This window comes from Leucoraja erinacea, chromosome 12 (assembly GCF_028641065.1).
Source record: "Leucoraja erinacea ecotype New England chromosome 12, Leri_hhj_1, whole genome shotgun sequence".
Taxonomy (NCBI): Eukaryota; Metazoa; Chordata; class Chondrichthyes; order Rajiformes; family Rajidae; genus Leucoraja; species Leucoraja erinaceus.
Genome location: NC_073388.1, coordinates 46,908,728 through 46,926,721, shown reverse-complemented (window position 1 = coordinate 46,926,721; position 17,994 = coordinate 46,908,728). Strand labels below are relative to the sequence as shown.

The 17,994-nt window shown below is 42.6% G+C and overlaps 1 protein-coding gene across 2 annotated transcripts in view; it reads right to left on the bottom strand.

The window, feature by feature from the left end:
- Positions 1-17,994, bottom strand: part of LOC129702332 (protein ATP1B4-like) — a 45,151-nt gene that overhangs the window by 19,945 nt on the left and 7,212 nt on the right. For both annotated transcript variants that reach the window (XM_055644077.1, XM_055644078.1), the window contains exons 3-5: positions 6,275-6,443; positions 1,254-1,382; positions 850-954 (exon numbers count right to left, since the gene is read on the bottom strand). In XM_055644077.1, coding sequence (XP_055500052.1) covers positions 850-954; positions 1,254-1,382; positions 6,275-6,443 — 403 coding nt within the window. The remainder of the gene's footprint in view (positions 1-849; positions 955-1,253; positions 1,383-6,274; positions 6,444-17,994) is intronic.

Here is a 17,994-nt window from a genome sequence, read left to right as displayed (position 1 = left end):
CTTCTTCAGACTGCACCAGAGCAGTAACAGGTAGAAAGGAGAAAATGCAGATGCTGGTTTACCAAAAAAGACACAAGGTGCTGGAGTAACTCAGTGGGTCAGGTAGCATCTTTGAAGACATCGATTGGTTATTACTGATTTGGACTGAAGAAGGGTCGGTCCCGATCTGAAACATTGCTTATCCATGTTCTCCACAGATGTTACCTGACCCGTTGAGTTAGGTAATGCAGGTTTACCAAAGACACACAGTTCTGAAAAAACCCAGTGGGTCAGGCAACATCTGTGGAGAACACGAGTAGGCTACGTTTCAGACTGAAGAAGAGTCCTGACCCATTACATTGCCTATACAATAAGTGAATGGGAACTATTTATGAACATTAGTTATAAAGAACTTCCAAAGATGATGATAATCATCCTGCATCGTTGTGTAAGTAAAAAGTGTTAAAGGTCTGTCCCACTTTCACAACCTAATTCACAACTTTTGTACTCGTGGACATTTTTCATCAGGCTAGAAAAAACTCCCCGAACTACCTGATACCACGTGTACCTACGACTAGCATCACGGCCTGCTAAGACCTACCTACCACCTCCTACGACCTCGTGACGACCATGCCTAGAGTTTGAGTCAAGGGCAAACTCGGCAGAGGTCATGAATTACGTCATGAAAGTGGGACAGGCCCTTTACTATTCAGCCTTCGTACTCATACTGCAAAGTTGGTATTTTGTGTTTCCTGTTTCTAAATGGTTTATTGAACTAAACCATGATTCTGAGTTCTTGTGGTGACATTTTTCTAATTTCAAATGGTAGGTTATGGCATTCCTTCCTGAATAAGCAATAAGAAAACTTACGTGCAAGGAAATCTTGCAGGTTTTGCACATACTGTGACCACGTGGCCTCGACTGTTGGTTTGAACCTGATTGAAACTCCACCGAGATATGGTCTTATCATCATCCCTGGGAAAATGGGAAAGATCATTGACAATTCTGACTTCCAACTGCAATGGATATCTAGGCAAGATCAAACAAGCAGTCTACATCTATTTCTGACAGCAATTTATAGTACCTAGTTGCTGTTTAATTAATCATGAATACAATTATTTAGGATTCAATTTGTACATGTAATTAAGGTCATCCCATTACAGGAATGAAAATAATTGCTTTAGATCTGCCAATAATTGGATAATGAAGAATAATGTTTCTGCTCTCTATCTTCTCAATACAGTCTCTGTATGTTCAGTCACAGGGCTAAGTACCTGGATTGTTGACACGGTCTCGGTATGTTGGTGTATACGGACTCAATGTTGATAGCATCCCATAAATGCACAGAGAAAACATTCCAGCCAGAAGGGAATATAAACAGACATAGAACAGTAGAATAAGAGCTGCAAAATAAGCATCGAGAAGCTTGTCAGAAACATGTGCTGGCACAAAATTCAATCGTTTGAAGAAATAATGCATCATTGACCAAAATTCACCACCATATTTCTCCCTTTCTCTCTATCCCTCTTATGACCATGCTGTGCTCAACGCATTGAGCAGGTTGTAGTTAGTGGACAAAATGTGGGATTACATAGAACTAGCGTGAATGGGTGATCAAGGGCCGGCATGGACTCGGTGGGCCAAAGGGCCTGTTTCCATGCCATTTTGTTCAAAAACAAAATATCACCTGATTTAGTGGAGTACAACTGAAGACCTGGGACAGGTTACTGTTGCAAAAGGCAGAAATTAAAAATCATTGCCCTCAGAAGCCAAAACATGGATGATGGGCTACAGTAACAATTGTTGATGCAAAATTACTAATATTAAAAAAAACAGTTTCACAAGTTCAATTAACTGAAAAAAAACTGCATTGCTTGGAAACTTAGATCGTGGTCAAAGGTTAATGCTGAACACTAACATGAGTGTAAAACAATTCTGGGTCTGTTACTTTAATGGTGACGTTACTTCCATTTAATGCTCTCAAAGCGTAATGTCAAGTCATGAGGTATTTCAGTAATTGATGTGGCAAATCAATAAAGAACATACTGCCTCTCAATAATGTTCTTGAATACCCTTGGAAATGTTAAAGCAAGAAGTGCATCCTCATACAGTAGGGTCATGGACTTAAGTGGTTCAATTTCCATTCAGTTCTATCTATAGTGCATTAGAAAACATGAACATAAAAATTTCTAAGGGATATATGTTTACAGCTTTATAAAAATTGTGTATGTATTGTGTACACTTAAAACAGAGCTGAACAATCCCTTTGGTTTAAATATGTCTGAACCCGGGGAAATTCTTCATTAGGGGCTCTTCCATTAGTGCTTCTTCACTGAAAGTGTGGTGAAATTCCCAGTGTTTGGTGTAAAATGGAACAGAGAGTCATGCTATTGAGTGAGTGCAGCGTAGGTTCACCAGGTTAATTCCCGGGATGGAGGGACTGGCATATGATGAAAGAATGGGTCGACTGGGCTTCTGTTGTGCTGAAGCAAAGCAAGAATGTCATTGGCCTATCTGGGACACATGATAATAAACTCTCTTGAATCTCCTGAATATTCACTGAAATTTCAGAAGGATGAAAGGGTATCTTACAGAAATATATAAAATTCTTAAGGGATTGGACAGGCTAGATGCAGGAAAAATGTTCCCAATGTTGGGAGAGTCCAGAACCATGGGGTCACAGTGTAAGAATAAGGAGTAGGCCATTTGGGACTGAGATGAGGAAAAACCTTTTCAACCAGAGAGTTGTGAATCTGTGCAATTCTCTGCCACAGAAGACAGTGGAGGCCAATTCATTGGATATTTTCAAGAGGGAATTATATATAGCTCTTAGGGCTAATGGAATCAATGAATATGGGGAGAAAGCAGGAATGGGTTACTGATTTTAGATGATCAGCCATGATCATATTGAATGGTGGTGCTGGCTTGAAGGGCCGAATGGCCTATTCCTGCTCTTATTTCTATGTTTATATGTTTCTATGTATGGATGCATACAGCAAGGAATCTGGCCCTTCTGCCCAACTTGTCTACTCCGACCAAGATGCAAGTCCTCCTACCTGCCCACATTTGACCTTATCCCTCTAACCCTTTCCTATTCCATTTAACATCTGCCCAAATTGAACAGAAACAGCGCAGAGGGAATGTGTGGATGGAGTGAATTAGATGCAAAATGTTTTCGCAATCTTACATAAAATGTGGGAAATTAATGACAGTGAAATGATGACATTGAAACTGTCCATTCAGCATAATGGGCAGATCCTATGCATTATTCCAGTCGTACCTAACCTATTACCTGTTGATGAAATTGTAATTTTTTTTATTAAGACAAATTACATCTCAACACCAAAGTAATGACAATTGTTCTGCACCAGTAGCATCTCACAAATGTATAACCTCGAAAACCAAGAAGGACCATGTCGGAGGGAATGTTGGATTTAACCTGCACCCTGAATCTGACTGCACTTTTATTTACGGCACAGATAGGAACGGAGAAGAACACAAGAACATCTCGTGGAGCAGTGATGAGTTTCACAAACAAGTCGGTTTATTCAAGGCCTTAACAGTGCATACACTGAGAAACACTCTGAGAGAACCCAAAGTGTTTCAAAGATTTGCTGCACCTACAGTATTTTTATATTCCCACAACACAAGGCGGCACAGTGGTGCAGCGGTGAGGTTTCTGACTTACAGCGCCAGAGACCCAGGTTCGATACTGACTACGGGACTCTCTGTACGGAGATTGTACGACATCCCACAGGATTCCTCCCACACTCCAAAGATGTACAGATTTGTAGGTCAATTGGTTTAGGTAAAAATTGTAAAATTGTCCCTAGTGGGTAGGATAGTGTAAATGCACCGGGATCTCTGGTTAGTGCAGGATTGGTGGGCCGAAAGGTCTATTTCCGAGCTGTATCATAAAGTCTAAAGTCTCAACACAATGGTTGCATGTGGATTTTACATATTTGAAACAATTTACCATTGATCAACACACAACCTCCAGTTCTTTGTCAATGCATTTACCTAACAAATGGGTGTAATAAAGGATAGCTCTATGTCCCATTCAATGTAGATTTACACCTGATAAATCCATTTATTGCCTCTCCTAACTTCCTACTCAATAGGTTGGTATTTTTCCCCATAGTGCTGTCCCAGTACATAAGCTCTTAAGTTGCAGATCTTACAAATTACAAATTTTTCTTACACTGTAATTTTCAGTATTTTCTACATCAGACCAAATTCCTTGATTTCCCTATTTTAGAGGGATATGGTTCTTCTCGGATTTTGAGGTCATGCATTTGCGAGATGCTACCAAAGCAGAACAATTTGCCCGCATTTGTCCTGTATCCCTTTTAGAAGGATATGGGCAAACATGGGCGAATGGGACTAGCTTCGGAGGGTTGTCAGAGAGTGAGGAAGGCTGTCGGAATCTCCTGGCAAGCGTCGCAGAGCCGTCCAAGAGCGGACCTGGAGGTGGGCAGCCGAGGACAGGTCCGCAGAGAGTTCCGGAGGTCGGACGGGCATTGAGAGCGTCAGGGATCAGACAGAACCGGGGTGGGTGCTGGAGGGTCTAGGATGTGCCACCGAGAGATCAAAGTATGTATCTATGTATCTATACGTGGCGAATCTTTGCATACTTTGTGTATGGTATGCAAAACACAAAAAATGACTGTGACATGTCACATGATGTTAAAGAATCAATCAAGTTGGTTGGACTGAAGGGCCTGTTTCATGCTGTATGACTATATGACTCGGAATAGATATGACGAAGGTAGCACCTCATGGGAATTCCTCTCCAAGTTGGACACTGTTGTGACTTGAGAATATAATTTTGGTTCCTTGCCATTGCTGACTTTAAATCCTGTAACTCACTACCCAACTTCACTGTGTGGGAACACCTTCACCACTAGAGTTGCAGTTGGCTCCTCACCACCATCATCATCTCAATGATGATTACATTTAGGCAATAAATGCCAAGCTTGCCAGCCACACACACATTCCATAAACGGCTGTGAAGAAACACCAGTTCACTTTTGGATAAATTGCTGGTAATGCCAAAATAAATTTGGATAAGTTGGGCCAAAGGACCTGTTTCCGTGCTGTATGACTCGATGGCTCGATGACTAAATCTCCACCCAAGATGCCACAGTTTACCTCAGTTTACCACATCCTTCCTGCAAGTCCTTCAGTAGACAGGGAATAGAGTCTGTTTTTGTAGTATGGTTTGTTTCCCACCAAAAGTACCAGACAAAAACATTATTGAAGCTTATATTAGGCTTTTAAAATAAATTAAACCTATGCCATTAAAGCACATGCCTTAACATAAAACCTTATGCGGATAGTGAATTTGTGATGAAGATTTCATTTGAACTTTTCTTTAACTGAGTTTTTTTTTAAATCAATTCATATATCTGGTAGTCACTCTCACTCCTCTTATCAAACATGGCACTGCAACTTTTTGCTCGGTCAGAGTCTTGAAAAACTTAGTGAAACTTGTACTGTTGCTTAATTCATTTAAAATAGAACTGGAAATTTAAAATAGAACTTGAACCTGAAATATACAGCTTTGGAACTTTACAAGAAACAAATTAATTTCTTACCAAAGGAATTTACGTGGTGGAATGCAAACACAATTTTCGAAAACAAGTATTAAAAATGCAATTATATAACACAAAATATATAACTTCCAATGACCAATGTTTTGATCAAGTTTTATGAATGCAACGGATTTATATCACAAGAATAAAAAAACAATATCCACTAAAGATAATAGGTAGACAAAAATGCTGGAGAAACTCAGAGATAATCATTTCCTAAATGTGCTTTTTTGTATCACCTTAGGATTAAGAATTTGTGATGATTATACCAAGTCACAAGAACAATTTCTGTACAGTAATGCATGTGCATGCACACAGAGGTTACACATCTACATGCACACACAGACCCAGAATTACATCATCGTCCTAGTATGGTGACCTGATCTGTATTATCTGCAGTATTGTTGACAAAACCTTATTCTATTCATTAGTTTACAACCAGTTGCTTTTGAAGAGTGAAATGTAAATCATTTGACATTTTTTTAATGATTAGATGCGACCCTTATTTGACCTCACATTGACCAAATTACTATCTTCGTCTTTTGAATCAAAATTTACATGCTGTGAAATGACCTGAACATTGCCAAGCATCCAGGCAGGAGCCGCTGGTACCTGATACGACCCAGCCTGAGATTGACAGCATTTTCTCTGCACCTCTCCAGCTGTAAGTCAGCATGAAGGATGCATGTAGAACTACTCACACCAACTCTTCGACGTTCTTCCCATGAATTCTTTCTTTTCCGGGTTCCACAGGAAAGTTTTAAACTGGCGCATTCTTTCATCCGATTTTTTGCCACGTTTGCCACCAGCCACATTCGTCACTCCCTGCGCTTCTGCGTGGCCTTCCCCCTTGTCTCTCGGCGTGTCTATCTGAATCAGCGAGAGGTACAATACCAGCAGGAAGTTTAGTTTGCATGGAAGAAGGTTGTTATGTTAAAACAGGCCACAAACATTCAGGAGCGTCTTAGGCCATTAGGACTGTAAACTCCTATCTCCCCTGGGACTAACCTTACTGTACCACTCTACTGCTTTTTTTTAAAATTGCTGTTTTTTTCCCTTTTTCCTTCCGCTCACAATATTTAATATGGAAAAGAACATGTGATTCTGTTACATTCTGTTTGTAGTTTGTTTGGGGCTGTTTGTTTGTTTGTTATTTTTGCACAAAGTCCGTGAGCATTGCCACTTTTCATTTCACTGCACATCTCATATGTGTATGTGACGAATAAACTTGACGACTTGAGTGAACCATTCCCTGCCGGAATCCTTTGACGTTGTCTGGTCCGTTAATCCTTGTTACTACAGCAGAGGGGCAGCTCAGCAAAAACCAGCATTAGCGAAACAGTGCCAGGCACAAGTGTAGACTACGTGAAGATCATAACCAGGCGACTACAATGTGAATAACTGAGAATAACTCAGAAACAAAAGGACGTACCCTCAGGAAGGAGATGAGGAGGAATTTCTTTCGTCAGAGCGTGGTGAATCTGTGGAATTCATTGCCACAGAAGGCTGTGGAGGTCAAGTCAATGGATATTTTTAAGGCAGAGATAGATAGATTCTTGCTCAGTATGCATGTCAGGGGTTATGGGGGGGGGGGGGGGGGGGGGGGAGGCAGGAGAATGGGGTTGAGAGGGAAAGATAGATCAGCCATGATTGAATGGTGGATAGACTTGATGGGCTGAATGGCCTATTTCTGCTCGTCACTTATGGACATGAACTGAGAAACAGTCCAATGTGAATTTAACATTTCTCATCATCATAAGATAATAAACATATTATCTTTTTAAACAACAAATTGATTTATTGTGTTTTAGTGGAAATTAGAAAATATTGTTCAACTCACAGTGGAGCATTCTCTTCATATCATGCCGTAGGTAGTTTGTTGTGTTCATTGAAAAGCAATCTGAATAGTGTAAGACTCTTTAGTCTTCTGTCCATTCCTTCCGCAGATGCTGCCTAAACCGCTGAATTCCACCAGAACTTTGTGTTCAGCAGAAGAGTGTAAGATAGCTCAGCATAGGACTGTCACTAGGTACACCTACTGTGGGCTATACTGTTTAGCCTTCTCCCACCCCCAAGTGATACAATCACACTGTGATTAGCCAGTGGGCATTAATATCAGCGCATCCAACCTCCATTGGCCCTGAGATGGAAACGTCAGCGGGTTGTCCGTTGTTTATAAAGATGATCTGCCCCCACAAGCACCATTGGCAGCGTGTCCCGGACATTCACCATCCTCTGTGTAAAAATCCTGCCCCACACATCTCTTTTAAACTTTGTCCCTCTAACTTGAAAACTATCCTCTCTAGTATTTGATATTTCCACCTCAGGAAAAAGGTTCTGACTGTCTTCAGCGTCCATGTGGCACACGTATGGCGGCACAGTGGCGCCGCTGTAGAGCCGCTGTCTTACAGCGCCAGAGGCCTGGGTTCAATCTGACTACGGGTGTTGGCTCGACAGATTTTGTACGTTCTCCCTGTGACCCTGCGGGGTTTCTCTGACCTTCTTCCCACACTCCAAAGACTTGCAGGTTTGTGGGTTAATTGGCTTTGGTAAAATTGTAAAATTGTCCCGAGTGTGCAGGATCGGGTGACTGCCGGTCGGCTCGGAGTCGGTGGTCTGATGGGCCTGTTGTCTTCTCTCGCTCTCTCTTTGCCCAAACTTAGCATAGAGAGGATGACAGTGGGAGGGGAGATTGGAGGCGAGGGGCATTCACAGGGAAATAGGGTCTGGAGTGGAATGGGGCGCAGGGATAGCGGGGGGGGGAATGTAGGATCAGGTTTGGTTCCACAGAGAGAGAGATCAGAGATGTGTGGGAAGGTTGGGCTGGGTAAGCTGCAAGGAGTGGAAATCAGCCCAGGAGATCAAGGGTGCGGTGCATGGAATGGTGTAGGGTTGGTTGGGCAGAGGGTCGGAGGTCAGGGGAGTGAATGGTCAGTATTTGGGGGTGTTCTGGGTCTGTATTGGGGAACTGGGAGTGAGCCAGAACGTGCGGGAGGGTGGTTGGTGAAGCAGTCATCCTATGGGTGGGTCAGTAAATCTGTTGATCTGTCAAGGTGGGGAGGTGATCATCTAAACAATTCAGTACATGGGGTGGCACAGCGGTAGAGCTGCTGCTGCACAGAGTTTCATTCTGACCCTGGATGCTGTCTGAGTGAACTTTGCACACACTCCCTGTGACCACGTGGGTTTTCTCTGGGTCCTCTGGTTTTCCCACGCATTCCAAAGACATACAGGTTTGTAGTTTAGGCAATAGGCAAGTCTGAAGAAGGGTTTCGGCCCGAAACGTTGCCTATTTCCTTCGCTCCATAGATGCTGCTGCACCCGCTGGGTTTCTCCAGCTTTTTTGTGTACCTTCGATTCTCCAGCATCTGCAGTTCCTTCTTAAACACAGGTTTGTAGGTTAATTGGCTTCTGGAAATTGCCTCAAGTGTGTAGGATAGAACTAGTGTATGGGTGATCAATGGTTGGTGTGGACTCTGTGGGCCAAAGGGCCCGTTTCCTCGCTATATATCTCTAAACTAAACTACATCTCTGGGAGCAGACCAGACAAGGATCACAATCTGATGGAGTGGGATGTCCTCTTAAGTCGGGGACACAAATACACCACTTCAAGGGGAACTACCTAAGACATTTTCTCAGCACCAGGTTCTGTACGTTGAAGCCCACTCAGACAGGCCCTCCATAAGAGTTGTGAAGGCTTTCTTCTCCCTGAAGGCCTGCTCTGTTCCGGGGCCATTCCTGCATTGACAATAATCTCTAGAAGTGGTGGTGTCCACCTCTGTGTTTATCCCACTGCCCGACATTCAGCTACTCTACATATTAGTGCGTCAGGATTTGGAAAGAAAATCACAGCATTTCAGCAAGCTGCAGCAAGCCCACAACTATCCTTGAGGGTTGATATTTTAATAAATTGAATTGCATAGTGCACAAATTGTGGAGCGGCATGATCCAATATATGGGCCTTCTAGCAGAATCAAATCTTTAACACCAATCTCACATCATAGTGATTATACAATAACTCATATGACCAATTTGGGAATACTGAGATATATCAATAAATATCAATATAATCTTTGCTCTTGAATGAAATGCCAGTCAATCATTCTGAATTAATGGCGGAGAAGATGATGGGCCGAATGGCCTAATTCTGCTCCTATAATTTATGAACATGAATCAATAATAGAGGCAAGAGTGAGAAATGCCAATAACTGTTGTAGCAGCAAAGTATATATTGGAGGTTAGGAGTAAGTGTTGAATTGGCTATTGGCTCTGTAGTCTATTTTCATTTTCTTTTGAATTGATTTTCCCAAATCTATATTCCATGGGAATTTTATTGTATTTTTTTTAAATTTTGGAGTCATTACAATTTATTTCCTCATTACTATGCAGTTTAAACCACATTTTCCACCAGACGTCAAAAGTGCAAACTTAAACCTATTAAAGAACCTGCTTAGAACGAAAGATGACTTCTATCATATTGGAAATCTATTGAATTAAAGAACAGTGGTCAGTAGGAAATACCAAGTGATTGATCTAAGAAATGGATGCATTATGCCGACCTTAACTATATTAATCAAAGCTGCCCGTGTCTGGATGTGCAAAACTAAATTAAAGAGTTTTTATTTGGCAATCAATAAAGTGTACCTTGAATAACTTAATTACATGGACAGGCGTTAGTTTACCTTGGCATCAAGTTTGGCACAGACATTGTGGGCCGAAGAGCCTGTTCCTATTCCTATGATCTATGTTCTATGATCTATGTTATATGTTCTATGTGCTATGTTCTATGAACAGTTGTAATTTTGCAGAACAGTTAAGTATTGATTTCAATGCTAAATATGAATAATCAATTCTTGACACAATTGGGAATCAATTATTCTGTTGGACGTTTGATTTTTTTTCTACTAATATTTCTGTTGGAGGAAGATGGGGCACTTTTGATAATGCCAATTGAAATTCACTGTCTTTTTTATTGATATTTTAATTTCACGAATTAACAACAGAACAGGTTGCCCAGACTTTATTTCTCCTGATCCCAAAGTGAAGCAATATCATGGACCTAAATTTCCAGAAGAATTTCCAGTCTGAAGAAGGGTCTCGACTCAAAATGTCACCTATTCCTTTTCTCCAGCGATGCTGCCTGACCCGTTGCATTACTCCAGTAGTTTGCGTCTATCTTCGGTGCAAACCAGCTTCTGCAGTTCCTTCCAACACCTCATGGCCCTAAATAGATCTATCTCTATTTCCGTGGAATATTCTCAATAGATACTTCTCTAATGAGGTTCTGCAAAATATACAAGAACTCTTCCTGTTATGGGAAGGTGCAACTTGATTTGAGATGGAATGGAGAAGCAAAATTACCCCAAAGTTTTACTTTATAATTGACAACAACGTTATCAAATTGCAACAGTGCTAGAAACTGGAAAACACCACATAATAATCAAATAGAACACAAATTTCAAATTTCCAAAAATAATATTTAGAAAACCATGATCTCTCTTCTGGCCACATAATTCCACATTAGTGGGCAATCAGACTTTACAGAGGACTGTAGAAGTGTAAATCTTATTCCTTTGTTTCAAAAGAGCAGTAGAGCCAAATTAGGCAGGCCAGTGAGCCTTAACAGTATGTCAGTGGTATGCCAACCTCCCCCCCCCCCCCCCCCCCCCCCCCCAGCAACCTCCCTCTCCTCTCTTCCTCTCCACTTCCGTCTCCATGCCCCGGGGGAGGGGGATGCCTCCGCAGCCGACCATGAAGGCGCAGGAAGTTATACCCCACCCCCATCACAGACCACATTGAATTGTATCATCATTGAATTGAACCATTGAATTAACGGAGAAGATTCTTAGGGTTCGATCCTGACTACTGGTGCTGTCTATGAGGAGTTTTACGTCCTTCCCCGTGATCGCCTGGGTTTTCTTCAGGTGCTCCAATTGCTTCCCACATCCAAAAGACGTGCTATTTTGTAGACTAATTGGCTTTGGTAAATTTGTAACTTGTCCCTAGTGTGCAGGATAGTGCAAGGGGGTACGGGGTGATCGCTGGCCGGCATTGACAATACATTTCGGACCTGTATCTCTAAAGTCTCAATTCTAAAGTCAGAAGTCTAAACTAGTATGAACGGGTCAGTGTGGGCTCGGTGGGCTGAAGGGCCTGTTTCCATGCTGCATCTCTAAACTAAACTATGGACTCCAAACGTGAACTGCAGTAGTGTAACCAATGCTAGCAACGGCTTGCTACAGTGTTCTCATTACATATGACAGAGCCAACCCATTGCCCTAATAAAGTGTACCACACACTCCAGACCTATTTTCCATTTAATGAACAACCCCCGACTCTCTTTTCAAGTCTGCTTCAAAGAATTATTTTGTCCTTCAGCCTGGCTACTAGATAATCGCAAATAAGATATGTAGTCAATTCTAGGCACTCCTCCGAAAGAATATGATCAGATTAGCCATTTATTGGTCAAACAGATTTCATTAAGGGAACTGCAGGAAAGTTAAAGCCAAGGTAGATAAAATAGTTTGCAATAACTAAATCTGGAAAATAAATACATAAATAAATCAGAAACGATTTTATTCAGTAGGATGCCTGCACCATTTCACACCATGTGGCTTTGTTTAATATCATTCAGGATCCAAAGAAAATGTGGAATTTTCTCAATGCGGAATAATAATAGAACAAAGAAAATTCAGACGACAGACACAACAAGCTGGAGTAACTCAGCGGGACAGGCAGCATCTTTTTCCTTCTCTCCAGAGATGCTGCTTGTCCCGCTGAGTTACTGCAGCTTTTCGTGTCTATCTTCGGTTTAAGCCAGCATCTGCAGTTCCTTCCTACAAAGAAAATTCAGAAGTATGAGTTTTATAAGTTATTCCTTGTGTGTTCTTTGTTCCCCCCCCCTCATTGAGAATCAGTCCAACCACGTTTTAGGCCTTTGCTGGCAAATCATTCACACCAACTAACTGCAGGGAGTGCTTATTCATTCCATGCCCACGCCAATCATCCATACTTAACGAAACCTGAGAGCTCACAGTGCAGTAACCGCAGCTAATTCATTTTTAACAGTGACGTTCAGCCAACCTAAATGTCATGCGCTGAATTAAGTAGTCTCTGTTGCTCAGGCTACGGTGTTGGGAGATAATACTCAGCTCACCAGCAAGCCATGTGATTGACTTTGGAGTTCTTCCCTTTTTCTAAGATCATTAATCATATGTTATAGCAGCAGAATAGGCCATTCAGCCGATCAAGTCTATTCCACCTTTCAGTCATGTCTGATCTATTTTTCCCTCTCATCCCCATTCTCTTGCCTTCTCCCCAATAATATAACCATATAACCATATAACAATTACAGCACGGAAATTATCCCTTACATCGTTACTAATCAAGATTCTGTCAATCTCCATCTTAAAAAAATATTAATTGATTTGATCTCCACAGCCTTCTGTGGCAATGAATTCCACAGATACTCCACCTTCTGAAAACGGAAATTCCTCCTCATCTCTTTTCTAAAGGTACATCCTTTTATTCTGAGGCTATGGCTTCTGGTCCTCTCCATATTCACTCTATCCAGGCCTTTCACCATTCGGTTAATTTCAATCCAGTCCCCCCCCCCCCCCCCCCCCCCCCCCCCCCCCCCTCCCCTCCCCCCTCATCCTAAACTCCAGCAAGTATCTCATCTCAGGGTTTTGAAACCTTTCTATGTCACAACCCAAACACAATGACACAATGGGTCAATATCCTCGCAAAGACAGAGTTACCCAATCCTGTTCTTGCTGCTTTGTCCACTGGTTGTTGCTCAAAGTTTCAATCATTTAATGAATAATTTAATTGCACTAATAACGCGATCAACAAGGTGTACACAAAATTATAAGAGGCATAGATAGGGTAGACAGTCAGATCCTTTATCCCAGGATGTCAATACTAGAGGGCGTAGCTATAAGGTGAGGGGAGGAATGTTTAATGGAGATGTGCGGGGCAGGTCTTTTTCACACACATGGGGGCCTGGGACACATTGCCAGGGGTGGTGGTGGAGGCAGATACGATAGTAGCATTTAAGAGGCTTTTAGATAGACACATGGAAGTGCAGGGAATAGAAGGATTTGAGATCAGTTTAACTTGGCATCATGTTCGGCACAATCATTGTGGGCTGAAGGGCCCAATCCTGTTCTTTGTTCTATGTTCTCATTAGTCTCTTTAGCTGCATTAACCATTGGTGATAATGAGTTTAGTTTATTGATCACGTGTACTGACATACAGTGAAAAGCTTTTGTTGCGTGCTAACTTTGTTTAGAGTTGTGCTTAACTTGTGTCTTGCATTATGGCCAGGCAGGGACAGGATTAGGGAAACCCTGGACAATTAAATTAAAATCATGGGGGGAAAAGCATGAATGGTCTAGCATCAGGTGGTCCGTATGTTTGACTCTGTACGCAGAGTCGTGCTCTTGCCCACATCCATTTTGCATAGCCTCGTCTACTATCTTCCCATCTCGCTCACCATCCTTGTCCACTCTCTTGTCCACTCTCTCCTCCTCCTGAAGCGTCACGCATTCCTTCTCTCCAGAGATGCTGCCTGACCCGCTGAGTTACTCCAGCATTTTGTGCCCATTTTGAGCATTATTCTTGTTCTCTAGGGCGATCCGAAATTGCGGGTGGTTTTCAAATTACAGACACAAAAGCTGTTAAATATTTTAATTTTCAACGTGAATGTGGAAATGTTAAACGTATCTGAATATATTATAGGGATATGCATTGCTCCTGTGCTAAAACATGTCTCTCAATGTTGATCACCCCAAAGTTCCACCCGCCAAGGCCTAGTACATTTCCTGGATGGTCATCATTTTAACGCCTCTTCCCATGCCCACACTGACCTTTCTGTCTTGGGCCTTCTCCATTGTCAACACTCAAACAAGTTAAGGGTGGCACAGCTGGTGGAGCTGCTGCCTCACAGCGCCAGAGATCCGGGTTCAATCCTGACCTCGGCTGGTGTCGGTGTGGAGTTTGTACATTCTCCCTGTGACCACGTGGGATTCCTCCAGGTTCTCCAGTTTCCTCCCACATCCCAAAAACATGCTGGTTGGTTAATTGGTTAATTGGCCCTCTGTAAAATTGCCTTGAGTGTGTCGGGAGTGGATGAGAAAGTGGGATAACATAGAACCAGTGTGAATGGTGGCATGGTCGGTGGGCTGAAGGGCCTGTTTCCATGCTATATCTCTAAACTAAACTTCTTAATTGCCATAACTTTGATAATAATAAAAGGCAGAATAGAGGTCTCTAAGTAGTGACGCTTCCTGGATCAATAAACAATAGACAATAGGTGCAGTAGTAGGCCATTAGGCCATCGAGCCAGCACTGCCATTCAATGTGATCATGGCTGATCATCCCCAATCAGTACCCTGTTCCTGCCTTCTCCCCATACTCCCTATCAACAATCCCATGGCTCCAACTCTAACCTCAGGCTATTCCAAAGCTATTTCTCTACAGGTAAAATAGAAGCAACCAGCAAATTATTCATACATGTTACAATTTGTTATTAGAAAATAATGTTCACATTTCCCTGAACATAAATACAGAAGCAAAAGAAATAGGAGCTCACAAAGGCAATTCAGTCTGATGTATTCTGCCATTCAATTAGATCATATTTGATTAACCTTAGCCCCATCGACTCATGTTGGAACTATAATATTATTACCCATACCTGATATAAAAAGCTGGCTTCAGACACAAAAAGCTGGCGTAACTCAACGAATCAGACAGCATTTCTAGAGAAAAGGAATCGGTGACGTTTTGGGTCGAGACACTTCTTCAGAACCTTTTCTCCAGAGATGCTGAAGACCCGCTGAGTTACTCCAGCTTTTTGTGCCTATCTTTGGTATAAACCAGCATCTGCAGTTCCTTTCTACACGTGAAGCTGTCAATTTCAGGCTTCAACCCCATCCCCTCCCACTGCATCCTTACGTCCAAGAGTAACTAACAAGTGAAAGCTGTTCCCATAAATGTACTGAATAATGTTTATGCCCTTGGACTCATCGTTTGATTCTGTGCAACAGAGCATTTGGGAAGATTTGAACACTCCGTAACAATGGAAAAGCTCAGGATATCAAATATAGAACAACGAGCAGCACAGTGCAGGGACAGGCTCCTTGGCCAACAATGTCCATGCTGAACCTGATGCCTAGTTAACCTATTCTCCCCTGCCATATCCATCCAATTCCTGTATATCCGTGTGCCTTTCTAAAAACCTCTTAACTGCCACTAATGTTTGTGCCTTCACCACCATCCCTGGCAGCGCACCCACTATCCTCTGTGTAAATAACTTACCCCGCACATCTCTTTTAAACTTTCCCCCTCTCACCATAAAACTAGAATAAAATAGTTAGAATAGTTTCTTTATTGTCATTGTAACATGAACCATGTACAACAAAATTAAAAAATGTCAGCCAGTCAGTGCACCATTCAAACATTTCTAAAAGCTAACGGTACATACAAGGTAAAATATTAAAAAAAGATAAACAACTAAAATAAATATCATGAAAATAGCACGCATAAACACCCAACCCTCCATCCTTCTGTCGATTTCACCGTGTACCACAGTCCCTTAGTATGTATCGCCCCTGCGTTCCTTGGCGGCTACATTTAGTGCCTTTATAGCAGTGGGGTAAAAACTGTTTTTTAGTCTGTTTGTCCTTGTCCTTGTAGATCTGTACCGTCTGCCTGACGGCAACAGTTCAAACAGGGAGTGTCCGGGATGGGAAATGTCCTTTATAATACTCTGGGATTTTTTGGTGCAGCGGGAACTGTGTAAGTCCTCCAAGGTAAGGAGAGGGCAGCCGACAATCCTCTGGGCGTTGTCAATGGCCCTCTGGAGCGCTTTCCTCTGAGCCGCTGTGCAGCTGGTGTACCACACGCATACACAGTATGTTAGGATGCTCTCTATGGAGCACCGATAAAAGGACAGCAGCAGTCTCTGAGTGATGTTATTCTTCCTGAGCACCCTCAGGAAGTGCAGTCTCTGCTGGACCTTTTTCAGCAGCGCAGAGGTGTTCGCGCTCCACGTCAGGTCCTCCTCAATATGGATTCCCAGGAAGCGGAAATCCGCCACCCTCTCCACACAGTCCCCTCTATATCCTCTACTCCTTGACATGTCCACCCAAGATTTAATACGAGAGGGGAAACATTTAGAAGTAAGCTGTGGCGCAACGTTTTCAACCAGAGGGTGGTGGGTATATGGAACAAGTTGCTAAGGGTAGCTGGGCAATTATTATGTTTAAAAGACGTTTGGACATAATATTCGTCTTCAATTAATTTTCTCTCCTCCTGATCTGATGGTTTAATATAGGTCAAGAGATCAGCCTGCATGGGGTAATCATGCTGCCAAATAAATGTGGATGGCTAGGGGCGGCACAGTGGCGCAGCGGCAGAGTTACTGCCTCGCAGCTCCAAAGGCCCAGGTTCGATCCCAACTACAGGAGCTGTCTGTATGGAATTTGTTTGTTCTCCCTGTGACCACGTGGGTTTTCTCCGCCTCTCTCCTTAAAGCTATGCTCTCTGGTCTGAAGAAAGGTCCTAACCTGAAATGTCAACATATCCTTTGTCTCCAGAGATGCATCCCGACCCGCGGAGATACTCCATATACCAGCATCTGCAGTTCCTTTCTACACGGGTTTGTTGGTTAATCGGTTTCGGTAAAATTGTAACGTGTCCCTGGTGTATAGGATAGTGCTAGTGTACGGGGTGATCGCTGGTCGGCCCGGACTTGGTGGGCCTAAGGGGCTTGTTTCCACACTGTATCTCTAAAGTCTGAAGGCTAATGGTGAAACATAAGCTCATCTTTTCAATGAAGTAGGCGGATTCTGTTGCATACTGAATGTTGATAAGTTCATACATTCATAAGTGTTAGGAGCAGAATTAGGCCATTCGGTCCATCAAGTCTGCTCCACAATTCAATCATGGCTGATCTATCTCTCCCTCTCAACCCCATTCTCCAGCCTTCTACCCAGAGTCCTTGACAACCATACTAATCAAAATCTATCTATCTCTGCCTTAAAAATATCCATTGACAGCCTCAACAGCCTTGTGTGGCAATGTATTCCACAGATTTACCACTCTCTGACTAAATAAATTCCTCCTCATCTGCTTCCTAAAAGAATGTCCTTTTACTCTGAGGCTGTGGCCTCTAGTCCTAGACCCTCCCACTAGTGGAAACACCCATCTCCTCATCCACTCTATCACCTTTCACTATTCGGTAAGTTTCAATGAGGTCCAGCCTCATTCTTCTAAACTCCAGTGAGTCGAGGCCCAGTGCCACCAAACGCTCATCATATGCTGGCCCATTCATTCCTAGAATAATTCTCGGAAACCTCCTTTGAACCCTCTCCAATGCCAGCACATCCTTCCTCAGATAAGGGGCCCAAAATTGCTT